This window comes from Penicillium arizonense, assembly GCF_001773325.1.
Source record: "Penicillium arizonense strain CBS 141311 chromosome Unknown PENARI_contig003, whole genome shotgun sequence".
NCBI lineage: Eukaryota > Fungi > Ascomycota > Eurotiomycetes > Eurotiales > Aspergillaceae > Penicillium > Penicillium arizonense.
Window position 1 is genome coordinate 2,263,274 of NW_019173280.1, and position 14,018 is coordinate 2,277,291.

At 45.9% G+C, this 14,018-nt stretch overlaps 6 protein-coding genes across 6 annotated transcripts; all 6 read left to right on the forward strand.

The window, feature by feature from the left end:
* Positions 1 to 324: 324 nt before the first annotated feature.
* On the forward strand, positions 325 to 1,271 carry PENARI_c003G11053 (uncharacterized protein; the record flags this gene model as incomplete). Its single annotated transcript, XM_022628764.1, has 3 exons — positions 325 to 463; positions 512 to 900; positions 1,149 to 1,271. 3 exons carry the CDS (start codon positions 325 to 327, stop codon positions 1,269 to 1,271), a joined length of 651 nt encoding a protein of 216 aa, XP_022491546.1.
* A 159-nt stretch (positions 1,272 to 1,430) lies between these two features.
* Positions 1,431 to 2,660, forward strand: PENARI_c003G04044 (uncharacterized protein; the record flags this gene model as incomplete). Its single annotated transcript, XM_022628273.1, has 1 exon — positions 1,431 to 2,660. The coding sequence occupies one exon, from the start codon at positions 1,431 to 1,433 to the stop codon at positions 2,658 to 2,660; it is 1,230 nt and encodes a 409-aa protein (XP_022491399.1).
* Positions 2,661 to 4,551: 1,891 nt separating this feature from the next.
* Positions 4,552 to 5,228, forward strand: PENARI_c003G12294 (uncharacterized protein; the record flags this gene model as incomplete). Its single annotated transcript, XM_022628850.1, has 2 exons — positions 4,552 to 4,623; positions 4,833 to 5,228. 2 exons carry the CDS (start codon positions 4,552 to 4,554, stop codon positions 5,226 to 5,228), a joined length of 468 nt encoding a protein of 155 aa, XP_022491738.1.
* A 910-nt stretch (positions 5,229 to 6,138) lies between these two features.
* On the forward strand, positions 6,139 to 6,749 carry PENARI_c003G05426 (uncharacterized protein; the record flags this gene model as incomplete). The annotated part of the gene is made up of 3 exons (XM_022628376.1): positions 6,139 to 6,219; positions 6,270 to 6,509; positions 6,708 to 6,749. 3 exons carry the CDS (start codon positions 6,139 to 6,141, stop codon positions 6,747 to 6,749), a joined length of 363 nt encoding a protein of 120 aa, XP_022491432.1.
* Positions 6,750 to 7,400: 651 nt separating this feature from the next.
* On the forward strand, positions 7,401 to 8,018 carry PENARI_c003G07437 (uncharacterized protein; the record flags this gene model as incomplete). Its single annotated transcript, XM_022628521.1, has 1 exon — positions 7,401 to 8,018. The coding sequence occupies one exon, from the start codon at positions 7,401 to 7,403 to the stop codon at positions 8,016 to 8,018; it is 618 nt and encodes a 205-aa protein (XP_022491760.1).
* A 2,526-nt stretch (positions 8,019 to 10,544) lies between these two features.
* On the forward strand, positions 10,545 to 12,259 carry PENARI_c003G00420 (uncharacterized protein; the record flags this gene model as incomplete). The annotated part of the gene is made up of 4 exons (XM_022628026.1): positions 10,545 to 10,592; positions 10,641 to 11,230; positions 11,284 to 12,048; positions 12,187 to 12,259. 4 exons carry the CDS (start codon positions 10,545 to 10,547, stop codon positions 12,257 to 12,259), a joined length of 1,476 nt encoding a protein of 491 aa, XP_022491759.1.
* Positions 12,260 to 14,018: the final 1,759 nt, after the last annotated feature.

Below are 14,018 nucleotides of genomic sequence, written 5' to 3' on the forward strand. Positions count from 1 at the left end.
ATCCCACGCGTTTTTTCCTTATGACTTATATCCAAATGGATGATTGGATACTCTTTCTGTTACTTGCCTCGGTGATTGTGTACTCCCTTATCGTTATCTGGGGAGTTTGGCGATTTCGAACTCAACGGGTTATAGAGTGTTTTATCAAAGAGTGGTAATACAGTCAGTGTGATTCCAAAGAGGTTCTCCTTACTATGCTATATTCTAACGTTATACTCTAGATTAGCAACCCTAGGCGGAAGCAGCGCCCCAACCCCCTGCCTAAGAATATAACAATCAGGTCTCTTCTTTCTATCATCTATTGCAAAGCCACATCAAATCTCTATGGACTTCGTTGACCCCTTGTCACTCTTAAACGAGGACTTAAAAGACGAACTTGACAAGGATGCGGAGGCTCCAGATCATCCCACGGGGTTCGATGGAGCTCCTCCTTTGGGTATACACTGCGCCGAAGTTGATGACGGTTTGTAGAATTACACTACCGTTTTTATGCTAAGCTGATATTCTCTAGTCCCGACTATGGTGATTTGGAAGATAAGGGGAGACTATGTTGTCTCGATCAATGGCGCAGCACTCCTGAGAAACTGCCAAAGATTGTTTAACAGGGAATCGTGTCTTTTCCTAGTACCTGAAGTCTATGCGGCTCTGATAGTGACCTCTCGATATACGGCCATGCATACTGCAACTGGGGATTACCTCCGCGGTCTTATGCAATCCACAGTCCAGTCCGGCGTATCTTGCCCCCATGCGTTAGCACTTACATTTATTGCACTTCACCTACAGCGGAGGATGTGCTTCCGTATGGACGGGGATGTCATCAGCGACGCCGGGAAATGTGACCTGCCAGGGAAATATGGTGTGCTCGAAACGCTTCGACAGGCTGCTGAATGTGGTCAATGGGTAATACAGGTCTCTTTTGATGATCTTTCAGGCTCGGCAGTTAGGTTTGGAACGTTGATAGAGCTTGCTACAACTCTTTCGGAATCCTGTATTTACACTGAATAGCTAGTCTCGCTATTAATTCGAGATCTACTTCTTCTAAAATTCCTCCTAAACTTTATTTTTAGAAAGGCTGAAAAAGTGTATAACAGGGCAATTATATTAGAACAGGGGAATCGAGGTCCAGAATATCTATCTCCCCGCAATAGTACGTTATGCGTAGGACCGATGTGCGTGAGCTCGCGCCTCATGAAATCAGGTCCACTCGAACCGAAGTGACAGAGACGGTTACTATTGTACAACTGAGGGTCAACAAGAGCACAGACCAATAAAATACTATGAGGTATACAAGTTTGAGGGGCCGTAATTATTGATTGAGAATGATGTTGTCCTTGAGCGTTGATCCCTTGATTGGAATGCTCTATAAAACCTTCATTTTCCACTGATTCTTCGTAACGATTCTATAGCATTGCTTGGCTGAATCTCCGAAGATGTCCCTCCAAAGCCCTTCACTCTTCGCAGGGATCGAGGGCCTACCACTAGGTCTGATTCAATCCGCAATTGAGTCCGACATTCTCTCCAAACCGCTCGGCTCCCACGAGGCCCTTCATTTCTTTTTTAAAGAACTCAGGAAAGAGAGTCCGCACCCTTTGATTGAACAGGCAATCAAAACGGTCTTGGAAAGCCCATCGCTACGGCAAAAGATCGAGGTTCAGTGGAATCTCTGCCACGATTACAACCATGCCAAAAGCCGCCAGCATTTGATGAAGGAAGATGCCCCCTATGATCTGGCCTCGTGGTCTATCGAAAATTGCTATCCGTGCTTTAAGTTACTCTTGGATCATCAAACAGTTCAGCCTTCTTCATTTTGCCAAGCTGGCTACAGCTTCTTTTGGCTCGCAGTCAGAAGTGACCAACTTGACTCGATGCAACACCTCCTGTCTTTGATGGAGCCTAAAGATCTTTTGAGTCCTGTTCAGACGTGGGATGCGGATAGAGAGCGATGCACAATCTTCCAGGCCTCTACATGGAATCGAAACTGGTTTCGGGCGTGTTGGACACGGCTTAAACCATTACCGAACAATGGTCTTACTTCACTTGGGCCAGATGAAATCGGGAATATATGGCAATTTGCCAATGTGGAACTTGCAAACGAGTTGTTAGACTCAGGCCTAGATCTAGGAAAACCTCACCCTAAAAACGCATCACCTGGTTGGTTGGAGATAGTGGATCAAATAGATCCACAGCCAATGTTTGATTGGCTCTTGAGCCGTGGCCACCGACCCCCCGGAAAACTCCTGACGTACGCCGCAAAATACAATGACATTCTCGGGGCGAGCTGGATTATGCGCTATACTGAAAGCTACTGGGAATTGAGTGAAGCTGCACTTGTAGCGGCGGAAAATACACAAAACAGAAGCGCAGAAATACTGGAAATGATACTGCAAACCCTAACTGCAAAGTGGAAAGATAACCGGACTCTGTCAGAAAATATTGTGATAAAAATTGTCAACGGAGTGTGCCATGAATGGGGAGCTATGCAATCACATGACTCCTTCCAGGAAACTTTGGCAGAAATGGAGGATACAGCAGTTCGAAAGATTCAAGCCCTAGGTGAAGTAGTTGGGAACGTTCGAGTCCTGGGTATGAAGATCACGGCGGAGGATGCTGGACTACATCACCTTGCAACGGCTCTAGAGAAAATAGACTCTCCCTTGTAGGTTCAATTTATTCGTTAATGCCTAAGCGCCCGCTCACGTTACTATGAAATTGACTTCGATCACACCGACTTCGCGAATGGGATCACATGACTCTTATTCTCGTCAAAGCCCTTATGAAATTCCCGTATATAACATGAATTCCCCTTCTTGCTGAAATCAGACCGTGAGTTGTTATCTCTTAGTCTACGGCCGGAACAAAGCCATATGTCTCAGTTCAGGTAGATTGACTTTAGAGATAGAGATATGCACAATCTCAGCAGGGTACGTTCCGCTAGCACGAGAAGTTATTTCAGTGCTGACTTTAGATGATTTATCTACAAACTAAAGCAGCCAATCCGGGTCCTCTTTTAGCTATATAGTTTATTAGCCAATTCACCACGTCACAATAAAAACCCCAAATACGACCGGATATCTCAAATACAGCAGCTGCATCTTTCTATGGCTTCTATCTCTCCTACAAGTTCATTTCAGTACTACACCTAATAAAATGGATCTCCAGAAATTACTCAGTCTCCCTCAATCCAATACGGAACCTCCAACCACCCTGCACTCTATGCATTATTAGGGACCGCCACTGGGGTCTCCAATCCTTTGGCAAGCATTTAATTCCTTTACTCATCATATATAAATACAATCAGCTTCCTCAGGGATATGATCTTTGATACCATACTACCCTTTTCTCAGGATGAGCCGTTCCTTCTTCAATTTCAAACCCATTCGATATAGCAACACTTCTAAATTAACCGATTATTACCAATGGGTGTTCGTGAAGCTAGATAGGGCAACTCGCCAGGAAATCCTGAAAGCGCTAGCGCGACCAGAGCAAATATCAAATGCTCGTAAACAAGGTAAGGTCTACAATCTTTATGATGATGTACAAAAGTAACCGGTTTACAGAAGAAGAGAACCAAGTTCAGCTTACTATCAGGCAAGCCAAACCCTCGGGAAAGTCGAAAGTCAAGCAAAGAAGATTCCACGGGAGCAAGAAAAAAGTAGTCAACGTTCCTAAGCCAGGTCAGCACTACCATCTTCATTATTATATACAAGCCTAACTGGTTTCGCCAAAGAAGAAGACGAAATACATCAGCTTGTTAAAAGCGTACGCCAAGAGCCCATCGCATATTTTAATAGTGCGATCACGCGAGCCAAAAATTTGAGAGAGACTGAAGTAGAGCTACTGGAGGAGATGCTATCTATTAGGAAGTGTGAGAAGCAATATGAGGACGGAGACTTTGGTAAGCCCACTCACTTACGTTCGTATCAATTTATTAACTATAATAATAGACTCAAATAACTTTGCAGAAGACACTGTATGAACTCTCTGTTAGGCTGAATTCCGGATGTATTTTCTGTTAGTACCTATTTGAGTGTAACTAATGTAACTTAAGGAAAAAAAGGGGAAAGAAACGATCCTTTCACAAAAGCTGCTCTTAAAAGGAAATGCAATAGTATTAAAAGAAACTTCTCTTTTACCTTATGCATATCTCTAGAATAGGAGTGTACCTTAAAAACCTATGCCACACAATTGGAGCCGCCATTACCGTAGGCTATTTAGATATCTAGCCTTTTGTTTGAAAAAAGGGGATTATAACTCAAGTAATAGGCATATAAAGCTTCGCGTCATGCCCCTTCAACTCTCTCATTCCTAAACACAATCACTGCCCGTCCAGTTAAGGCAATGTAATGGACCAACCACAGTTGCTTCTCTCAAAGGAATTGAAAAGAACTAGAAGAATGGTGTTAATCGCCACAGCCAGAAAGCTTTACTGTCGACATGCCAAATATATAAAGCCAGTCGCGGTCCCTCCTGGTTGTCCCCCTTCCTCCCAATTTCAATTGCGACTATCCTCAATCAAGTTAGACTGCTTGAACCTGGCAGAGGAACACAAAGATGGCAACAGCACAGACCAGAACGCCTCGTTACAATGAACAGCATCCACCGGAAATGGAGATCACTGGCTATGTGGTTTTGTCGGCCTCCTCTAACGGAACCGAAATAAAATCCGCAGTGATGAGGTCCCTCTACTTGCGACCGAGGGTAGAAAAAGGTACTCTCGTGTATGGCAGGGGAGATGCAAACACATGTGGGCGATTTTTGCGGTGCGGTGCCGAGGAAAGCGACGCGGTGTGTTTGTTAACGCAGTATGTTGAATCAAGACTAACAAACCATAGTTCTCTGGAAAAATCAACGAGGCCATAGGTGAGGTTGACTTCCTTCTTCGTCAGGGTCCCGTTATCGTTCTCTCTCTCGAGGGCCACTCAACATGGGGTACTAGGCTTGCGCACCCATCTCGTAATGCGGTATCTGTCTTTCGGGATCTTTCGGAAATCGACGAAACCAGAGTCACTTTCAAGCTCTACCCCCCTGATCTACCGAGAGAGGCAACGTGGGAGACCCGACCAGTTGTGCGGAAGCTGCGGCCAAACGAAATCCTTTTTGTGAAAGGGTCGGTCAGAATGGGGATAGAGGTTCCTACTGGGGGTTCTTTTGTCTGGCTAGGAAACAGTGGTGACCCAATGGCATTTGACATGCTTGGCCCAGAGGTCTTTGAATTCATGGCGATTTGAGCGGTTCGCGCTTTAGGATATCGGAGGTGTCAGACGCGGAACCTAGGCAAAGAATTGTGTTAGTTATGAAAAGAAAGTAATGACATGAGTGTCTACCAATGCTTGATACTTGGACTTTAAATTGAGAAGTCGCTGTGCGCAAAAAGGAATGTTGGCATAGCTAGCTCTTAGAAGCTGCATGGCTTTGGCTTCTTCGCGAAGGGACAATCGGCGGAAAGTAGGCAGAACTGGGACCAGCAAAAGTGCAATGCCCCCACCGAACTCACTTTCAAACCTTTTAAGCTTTCGCCCTTGTTGAAGGGCATTGGAAGCATTGTAATCGTTTGACCGCCCAAAATGACGAAGGAAAGACGGCATCAACCAGGCACCGCGGGCATGACTACCTGGAGGAATAACGCCCAATCCTTGTATCCGTAGCCAATTTTCCTCTTCCAAAGCTAGAGACGACCACCTAAGAATGGTTTGTAGGTGCAGGATCCATGTGCGTGAGTTCGCGCCATGTGAAATCAAATCCACTGCACTCGGAACTTGTGTTGCCTCGCTTTCCACTATAGCTGGAGTGAGGTCGACCTCCAGAAATCTTAGAAAATGTTCCATTCGAGCGGATAGGTCGTGGAGCAGTCTCTCCGCAGTAACTGGTGGATTGTGGCGAGCAGGCATTGTCGATACGTGAAGACGGGAGATACCTACAGACGGTTTGAATCCTTCCGTACCCGCTGACTCAGGTGACTAAAAGGGTATAGGATAGAATGCATCCCCACGGAGTTGAGGGCTCCAAATCCAGGCCCGCTCAGACCATGTGATAGTAGATGCACGCCCCTGGAATTGGTATGATATGATCATGATTGCGATATATAAGTCATGCGTCTTGGGTCCAACAAGAGACCAAATCCATATTTTACCATATACTATGACGAACATCTTTGGAAACACTGTCGAGCCAAGATTCAATATCCTGGCGCCGCTAATGGCATGTTTGGGATTCTCGAAGGTATGCTCAAAATCTACTTGGCGAACAGACACAACAAGCTGACATTTTAGACCGAGACTGCACGTTTTCCACCCGAACTGCCACATTCTTTCTGTGTAGAGGAGTCAGAGCCCAAGCCAGACAAGATGCACACTGGTACGCTCTACGATGGCTCCTTCTGCAAGGAGCCAGAAATTCAAGGGCAGCTAGGCGGGCAGTCCGACATTAGTCTTCACCATGAAAGAGTATCCTCTCGGAGAGAAAAAGCAAAGCACCTCGCAGGAGGTCATCACGCTTCGCCATATGAAGAGGTAAACAACGCCGAGGCGGAAAGAGTAATTGATGTTTTGTCTATCCACTATGTGACCTGCAAATTAAGTACAGCGAGGGTATGTGTTACAGTTGAATATAGAGGAGAACAGAAAACAAAGTGGTTCGATTATCAGAAAATCCGTGAGATTGATGGCACACGGGAAGCGATGAATAGATTTATGCCAACATGGAAATAGGGAGGGCAGCTTCAAACTGCACGCAGTTCTGAACCGCAGTGACGAATACAATCTAGATGGCGATTTTGTGGTGAGAGAGGGTGTGCATTCTGAGCTATACTACTTCGGGAAAATAAAAAACCGTTCTTTCGCATGTCCAAATTCGGCAGACAAGCGCACTTCCCCTTTTCGACCAGCTATCTGCCCTATAACCAATGAATTAAGTGTATTGAGACTCATCAGACCCAAGAGAGTATCTATCGCCACAAAAGAGTTTGCTGCTCAGATCAACGAACTTTGAGGATGCACGGGCGCAAACTGTGCCTGTATGTTGGAGACTAGATTGAAAATATTGCCTGCTGATTGGCCCGTGTAATGCGGTCGATGGCCAGCCGTCAATCTTGAAACGTCAAGTTTTTGGTCTAGATCTACTGGGACAGCCCGTGGGTTAGGCAACGGGTTATCTTGGGAGCCTGGATCCAATGAAAGGCCATAGAGCATAGGAAATGCTAGGCATGATAGCTCACAGACCCTTTGGTTACTGTATGTAATTCTAGTTCAAAAATCCCCCCTGACCCAGCCACGTCATGCTTTCTATCGATGACTCTTACAAATCCATCGTGTATAAAAGATAGCAGCGGGGAGACTTCTGAAAACCACTCGGAATTCTCAACGTATCAATCACCCTCCAATCCAAAACGCTTCTCTGTCGATATGATCCCTATGCTACCCAACAAAGCCTCTGTTGAGCCCGTTTTGGTCAGACTGAAAGATATCGACATACCTGTGCCTGCTCTCCAAAAAGCAAACCCCGACATCAATCGGTTTAGCGCTGGCTTCATTATCCTCCGTGAAGACCCAGTTGAACTATCCAAACCACATGCATTCCTCGTCCAACGTGGATTCGATGGATCATGGGGTGGGACCTGGGAGGGACCGGGAGGTGGATATGAGCCTAGTAAGGACGCCACAATCGTGGAAACTGCTTTGCGTGAGACCCAAGAGGAAGCAGGCATAGTTATTCCACTGGAAGCTATTTTCCCGCTTGTATACAGGAGGACGTTTGAGCACAAGGGCTTGCTAATGAATTATTACACATTCATTGCGCAGCTTCGTGGGGAATTCCCCGTTACTCTGTCCGATGAGCACCTTGCGTGGGGGTTCTTCAACGAAAAAGAAGCCCGAAGTTTCGGAACCTTTGACAAGGAGGAGGCTAGACAGCAGAAACACGTTATGCTTGAAAGCAAAAAGAGAACCCTTTGTCACATCTTCATAAACAAAGAAAGACTGGAGAATGGTGATGAGAAGGGAATCATGCACGTGAATAGGTAATGGTGAGGCGGATGTCCTGGCTCATGTTCTATGGGTGTGTCTGTTGAGTATTTTGTCCGGCATTGACCCGAGCACGCTATATAAGCCAAGTCATTGTTGTAAATAGACTTCCACGTTACGATGCAATAGAAGAAGCCAATAGATTCAGGATATCAATGCCCTGGAATGTAGGATAAACTAGGTGGGCACCGGATTAGTTGTCCGGACACCTCCTGGGAATTACATCTGTCTTCGGAAGCAGAAAATTCCGTCCTGAATCCCTACTTCGGCCCTAGTTGTCAAGAAAATGATGTATTAGCTTGTTAAGAGTGAAGCTGTACGGTAAGTCTTTCTTGACATTAGCGGAACTAGTGACCCTTTTCAGGATTCCTTGGAGAGTGGAGTATCGCCGTGGAGGGTATGTATTCTACACTATACCGGTTCGGGAGCGAAGTTCAAGACCCGTCGCCTTCCCAGCCTTTCATGGTACTAAAGGGACCCCTTCCCCTGTTCTGTGAGATTCCGATCCCGTATCGTGTATAAATTGATCCCACTCTTTCATTTTCGTGCGTCATTCACCCATGTTTACTCTCTCGATTCTTGCAAACAGTCGATTCCCGAAATCTTGTTCTTATTTGCCTCCTGGCACCAGTACCGCGTGATGGGTCATAATTGCGGCGAGTGCACTCACAGCGGTAGGAAGTGCATGTGGCAGCCACATACTGAGAACGAGGCGCAGCGTGTCCTTCAGGAGCTGACAAAGCAAGATGCTGGGCTTGAAGGAAAACAACAGCTGGGTTTAATAAGATCTCCCATGGTTAGTACAAAAATCCGATTAATTGTGACTGATCTAATATAATAAGCCTACCCTCCTACCTGATCAGATTCTACGCGAGCCAGCAAGGATAGCTGTTAAAGTGTTGTTGGAACTGAGGGACCATCTTCCAACTCTTGCTACCTTTCGCCGGAATCCTCTCAGTCAAGATGCTAGACTACTTCTGGACGGGTGCTGGGATTTACAGAAAGGGTTACAACAGCCACCAGCCTGCACCGAGTTAGAAGGGTACGCTCTGAGTCTTTTACCAATGCTCGTGGAGAGTTATGCGGGAGCTATCGTGCCAAATCTCAGCTATGCGACCCGTCTTAAGCTGTCCATTATAGTTTGGCATTTCCACGCCCCATCTTGCAAACCTTCCCTAGGGCCCGTCGCATCCCATTTTGATGCCTCGTCTTACGAGCCTTCCCAAGGGCTCGTCAAATTCCTCCGAATCCCGCTCAATAAGGAGGTGTGGGAAATACTTCATGTCCGATACCAAAAGATGTGTTATCTAGTCCCGTTTGATGATTTCATGCGCTCTTTTGACTTTCTGCTATCATCGCAGCTGCCACGAGAACCTCCCACGAATCAACCAGAATCCGGGGATAGCCAATTTCAGCTTCAGCCTCCTCGAACGCTAGCGAACCGGAAGTTTCGATCGGACCCACAGCGACAGGAGTAAAGAGTGAAGGGGAAGGGGTCGAGGGCACAGGCTTCTCACAATCTGTTCAATAGCTGATGGGTAAAGGTTGAGTTACACTCAGGTCCTATTATGATAGATACTTCTGAGCATATTCGTTCTTCTGTCAGTAACTCCCAAGCAAAATGGTCGGTCAATTTCTTTTCCTGCTGGGGAGCCTCATTTCGGTTTCGGTCTGAGCGCGCGCTTACCGCCTCCCTAATTCTGCCCCAGAAAGGTGGGTTTCTTGGCACCTACCAGTCTGCATCAGGAAGCCTCACCTCTGACTAGCCTCTCCGATAGACCCACCGTGGTTCCGAACTCCAGATTGCCGACGGCGCCTGCTCGGCCTCTGCTATTGGTTATTGAATTCATTTGAATGCACGTTGCACTGCTGAGTGCTGTATGATAGACTCATGATGGAACCGCTTTGGAATCTTGTTCATCGGTAAGATCCGCCATAATACAGACATCCATGATAAAGATTAACAGATTTTGATAGTTTAAAAATCATAAAAGAGTCTTGTATATCCATCTCATGTGAATACCCCCTTTAGATGAATTGGCTGTGCTCGATTTAGCGTATTCGGTTGGCAAACATGTTCCCATTCCATACTAGTCTATGCACCAATTCGGCCTCGCTTTGACAAGATGCTTCCTGATTAGTGGTGTTTCTGTTAAACAAAGCGTTTTGTCGAACTAGAGGAGTGGGTTAATACCGCGAACACCCTTTGCAGAAATATCTCGAGGAAGTTTAATTTGCGCTGGCGAACGAGTCATGTGTTTGTGATAGAGCGACATTAGCTCGTGGCGCAATCTTTGCGATGAACCAGGATAAATGCAGAAGACTTGAATGGGAAACTTGTCGGGCTGATTAGCGCTATCATGCGCCGGTCCCAAATTTCGCCCAGACAAGTTCCAGAGGGATCTTGTTTCCAACTCCATCTCAATTCCAGATGATTAAATATAGTCACTTGTTTCAGCTCTGCACAACGAGAACGTCCCTCACTACCTTCAGACTTGTCTTTCTATCTCCTGTTGACGTGCCAATATGCTCCATGCCTTGCCACCAGAATTGTTTTCTATGGTTTTGGAATACGTTTGTGCCTGTATCGCTCGGCTTCATGACGCTAGGCTAACTACTCAGTTCTACCGAAATGAGGATCTGAAAAACGTCTGCTTGGTCTCAAAAGCCCTGCACTCAGCGACTATACCACGACTATACCGATCGATTATTATTGTTTCGAGGAACGAGGGTAATTTGAGTGACTTGAACTTTGGACCTCTCTTGGATCGGAGTTCTCGCTATCTTAAATTTACAAGAGAGGTCATTCTGATCGCGGAGTTCCGTCAATTGCTACGCTATCGCTGTCATGACCATGATTCTGATGACTCGGATGACTCGAATGCCGAATATGATTCCTCCAGCGACGAAGCGGAACTAGAATATCAAGAAATTCCTCGAAGACTTTCTGTTGGGGAAGACGAAAACGGAGGTGTGCCTTGTGACGAGGACCAGGAGAATCAGCAAAACAACATATCCCAGCTATCAGAGTGGCACAACGATCGTTCCGATATCTCTTCAAACAGTCATTCTCATGCTGACTTCCCTGAGGGAGACTCGGATGACCTCACCTGGCAAGAATGGACGCCACATGGGCAGTTTATGAAGATTTTGACATCAAGAATACAACCTCTTCTGGACTTGATTCCAGATGGTAGGTTGGAAAGGTTCAGGTACGAGTTCCTTAATTGAACGTAAGGTCATGCAATCTAATGCGAAGCAATAGCTGGAATCTCGGTACCTGTGTTCCCGGAGCCGTAATCGAATACCTCAGCACGAAACAGACACAAATCGTTCATCTAGAGGTCATCACCGACACGACTTGTCTAGGCCTAGATTATTTCAATATATACGATTTGTACGGATTCAAGAAACTTCGGCGCCTTCGCTTGATTACGTCTACCTTTATTCAGGACCCGGAATACTCCCTTGGAGAATTATTCCAAAACAACGCTTCGACATTAGAGGAAATCGAGATTGACGAGGTTGGCCATGGAGGACTACAAAGCAGGGTTCCGGGACAAAACAAACTGCTTCATCAAATGCTGGCGCTTCCTCCAGGGAAAATGCAACAATTGTTTCCGTCTCTGAAGAATTTAACTCTGAGCGCGGTTTCCTTGGAAAATGGCGGTGATGTTATGCCATCTGTTTTCTCTTTGAATTGCCTGAATTCGCTAGCTTTGAGAAACTGTGAAGCATCAGCTGGCTTACTCAAAGCGCTCGGGTCAGACGACGTGTTGCCGCACTCAATGAGACTCAAGTCCTTTGAATATCTTGATAATGGCATGTTGGGAAAGTCCTGGGCCATGGACTCTATTGCGAACTTTCTCATATCTTTCGAAGGGCTCCAGGATTTGTTCCTGTCATTCCTTGACGTCTTTGAAAACAGTCTCCTAAGTTCAATATCTAATCACAAAGCTTCGTTGAGAAGGCTTCTGTGTCATGTCCCACAGATTACCCCTCGGCGTAATCCAACGCAGCCATCACTGAGGTTCGAATTCCCGTTGTTTACCCAACTCTTAAGAGAAACCCCGAATCTCATTTGTTTGGGGCTTAGCTATTCTCCGGAAGACTTGGTAAGCATGGATTACTCATTTTGGTAAAAAAGCTTTCTACTAACATAAACCAGCGTGCTCTTTTTTCTCTTCCGAGAGTCTGCCCCCGCCTCCGACTACTGCATGTTAGAGCCTTCAGGTGGCTAGTATACGAGGGGTATCGTGAAGGATTAGACGATAAATCGGAGTCTAGATTCTCTGCTGCGCTTCCAGAGATTCATGAACTTGCGAGTTGGGCCTTTGGGCCAGAGGGTTTACCAAGTCTACAAGTTCTTGCTTACGGAGACTTTTCTTATCGAGGGCGTAGGCCAAATCTCGTGCTCTGCAGATTCAAATCACTGGATGACTCGCATATACAAGAATCGGCTGCTGGGCTATCTGATCTAGCATACAGAGAGGTCACAAAGGCAGACGTCTCGGAACAAGAGATTTTGTACGCCAACGCTCATTTCTTAGAAGCCTGCCCAGAGGATCCTTTGTTATATGAGCGGAATCGCCCTTTCTGATTGAAAATTCCATATTCTGGTTCGTTAACTTCACCAGGAGAAATTAGATGGAGGCATCTATCGGCTCCCGGCGGTGTCAATTGGAACGTTTGACTTTCTTGTCTTCGAAACTGGCGTCCATGCGATAGCATATTTACAATAACCTACGTATTTCGTGGATGCCCTGGACTATTGCTGGCTTATTCTTAAAAGAAAATTTTAGTCAGATTATGTTAGACGAATAGATTGTCTGTAATTCGAATCTTCCTTGAATTCAACATTAGTTAGCGTGGCTGCAGGCGAATGTATGAAGTGTGGTACATAGTGTAGTAGCGTATTAGTAGCCTGAGGTATCGCAAATGCCTTAGGAAGCTTGCATGCAGTCTTTCTTAGAGACCGGCATCATCCTACCATCATCAATATGACTACAGTTTTGCACCAGATTCTTCTTTCATGATATAGCTTCAATACTAGTGCGATAGTCACTTACACATGGGAGTGGTTGGTTGTGCTGTCTCCATTGATATCGACCCGTCTGCTATGCCAGACTGCCATCGTGCCATCCCCATTTCAATAGCTAATTCTTGATTAGCCGCGTTTGTATACCGTCCACATAGATAGAGATCTGTTGGGTTCTAAATCACAAAATCAAATGAAAAAAATTGTCATGACTTGATTCTCCCTGGACCGGTGGATATGGACAGAGTACCCTACCATACCGTGTTTCTATGATCAAGGGTTTGCCAGAGATCCAAACCCTGTTATATCTCGTGTGAATTTCCCCTTAAGGTAAATTGACTGTGCTCGAGTTAGCGTGATCAGTTGGCGGAGACAGGCTGCAGGCGAATGTATGAATTGCGAACAGAGCTATTCCCTGATTGGTCGTGTTTCTGTTAAATAACGAATTGTTGCATACAGTCAATACAGGTAGCGATCTCTGGGCTTTACGAGTCCTTTCCTGGGTGACTGATGATTTAGAGTATGGAGGAGCTTGGAATTAGGCTTGAAGGTTTGATTAGCGAGGTTTCGGAGGAAGCGATGTCTGTCGGAAGAGAATCTCGAATCGGGTAACAATGGCGTACTTTGATTTGTTCATGGGTGAAGGCGAGTCATGCTCAATCCAGAGAGTTTCTGCGCGCAACAAGGCCAGTTCTCGGTCGTAGGACTCATGATGCTAAACGATTTAAGATCGCTCATTAAACTTAATTTGAGACAGGCCATCAGCAACCATGACTGGCTATATCAAATTAGCGTATAACGCGGGTTTGTGATACTGGGAGGATCTACACGAACAGCTGGTTAGCATCTGAGCTTGATTCCGAGTTGACCTTAAGAAGAGAGTTTAGCTTATGTCAATCATACACCGCATCGTGATTCATTTGGCCAAGGAGAAAAGGATGCATACAAATCAGCATTCCGGG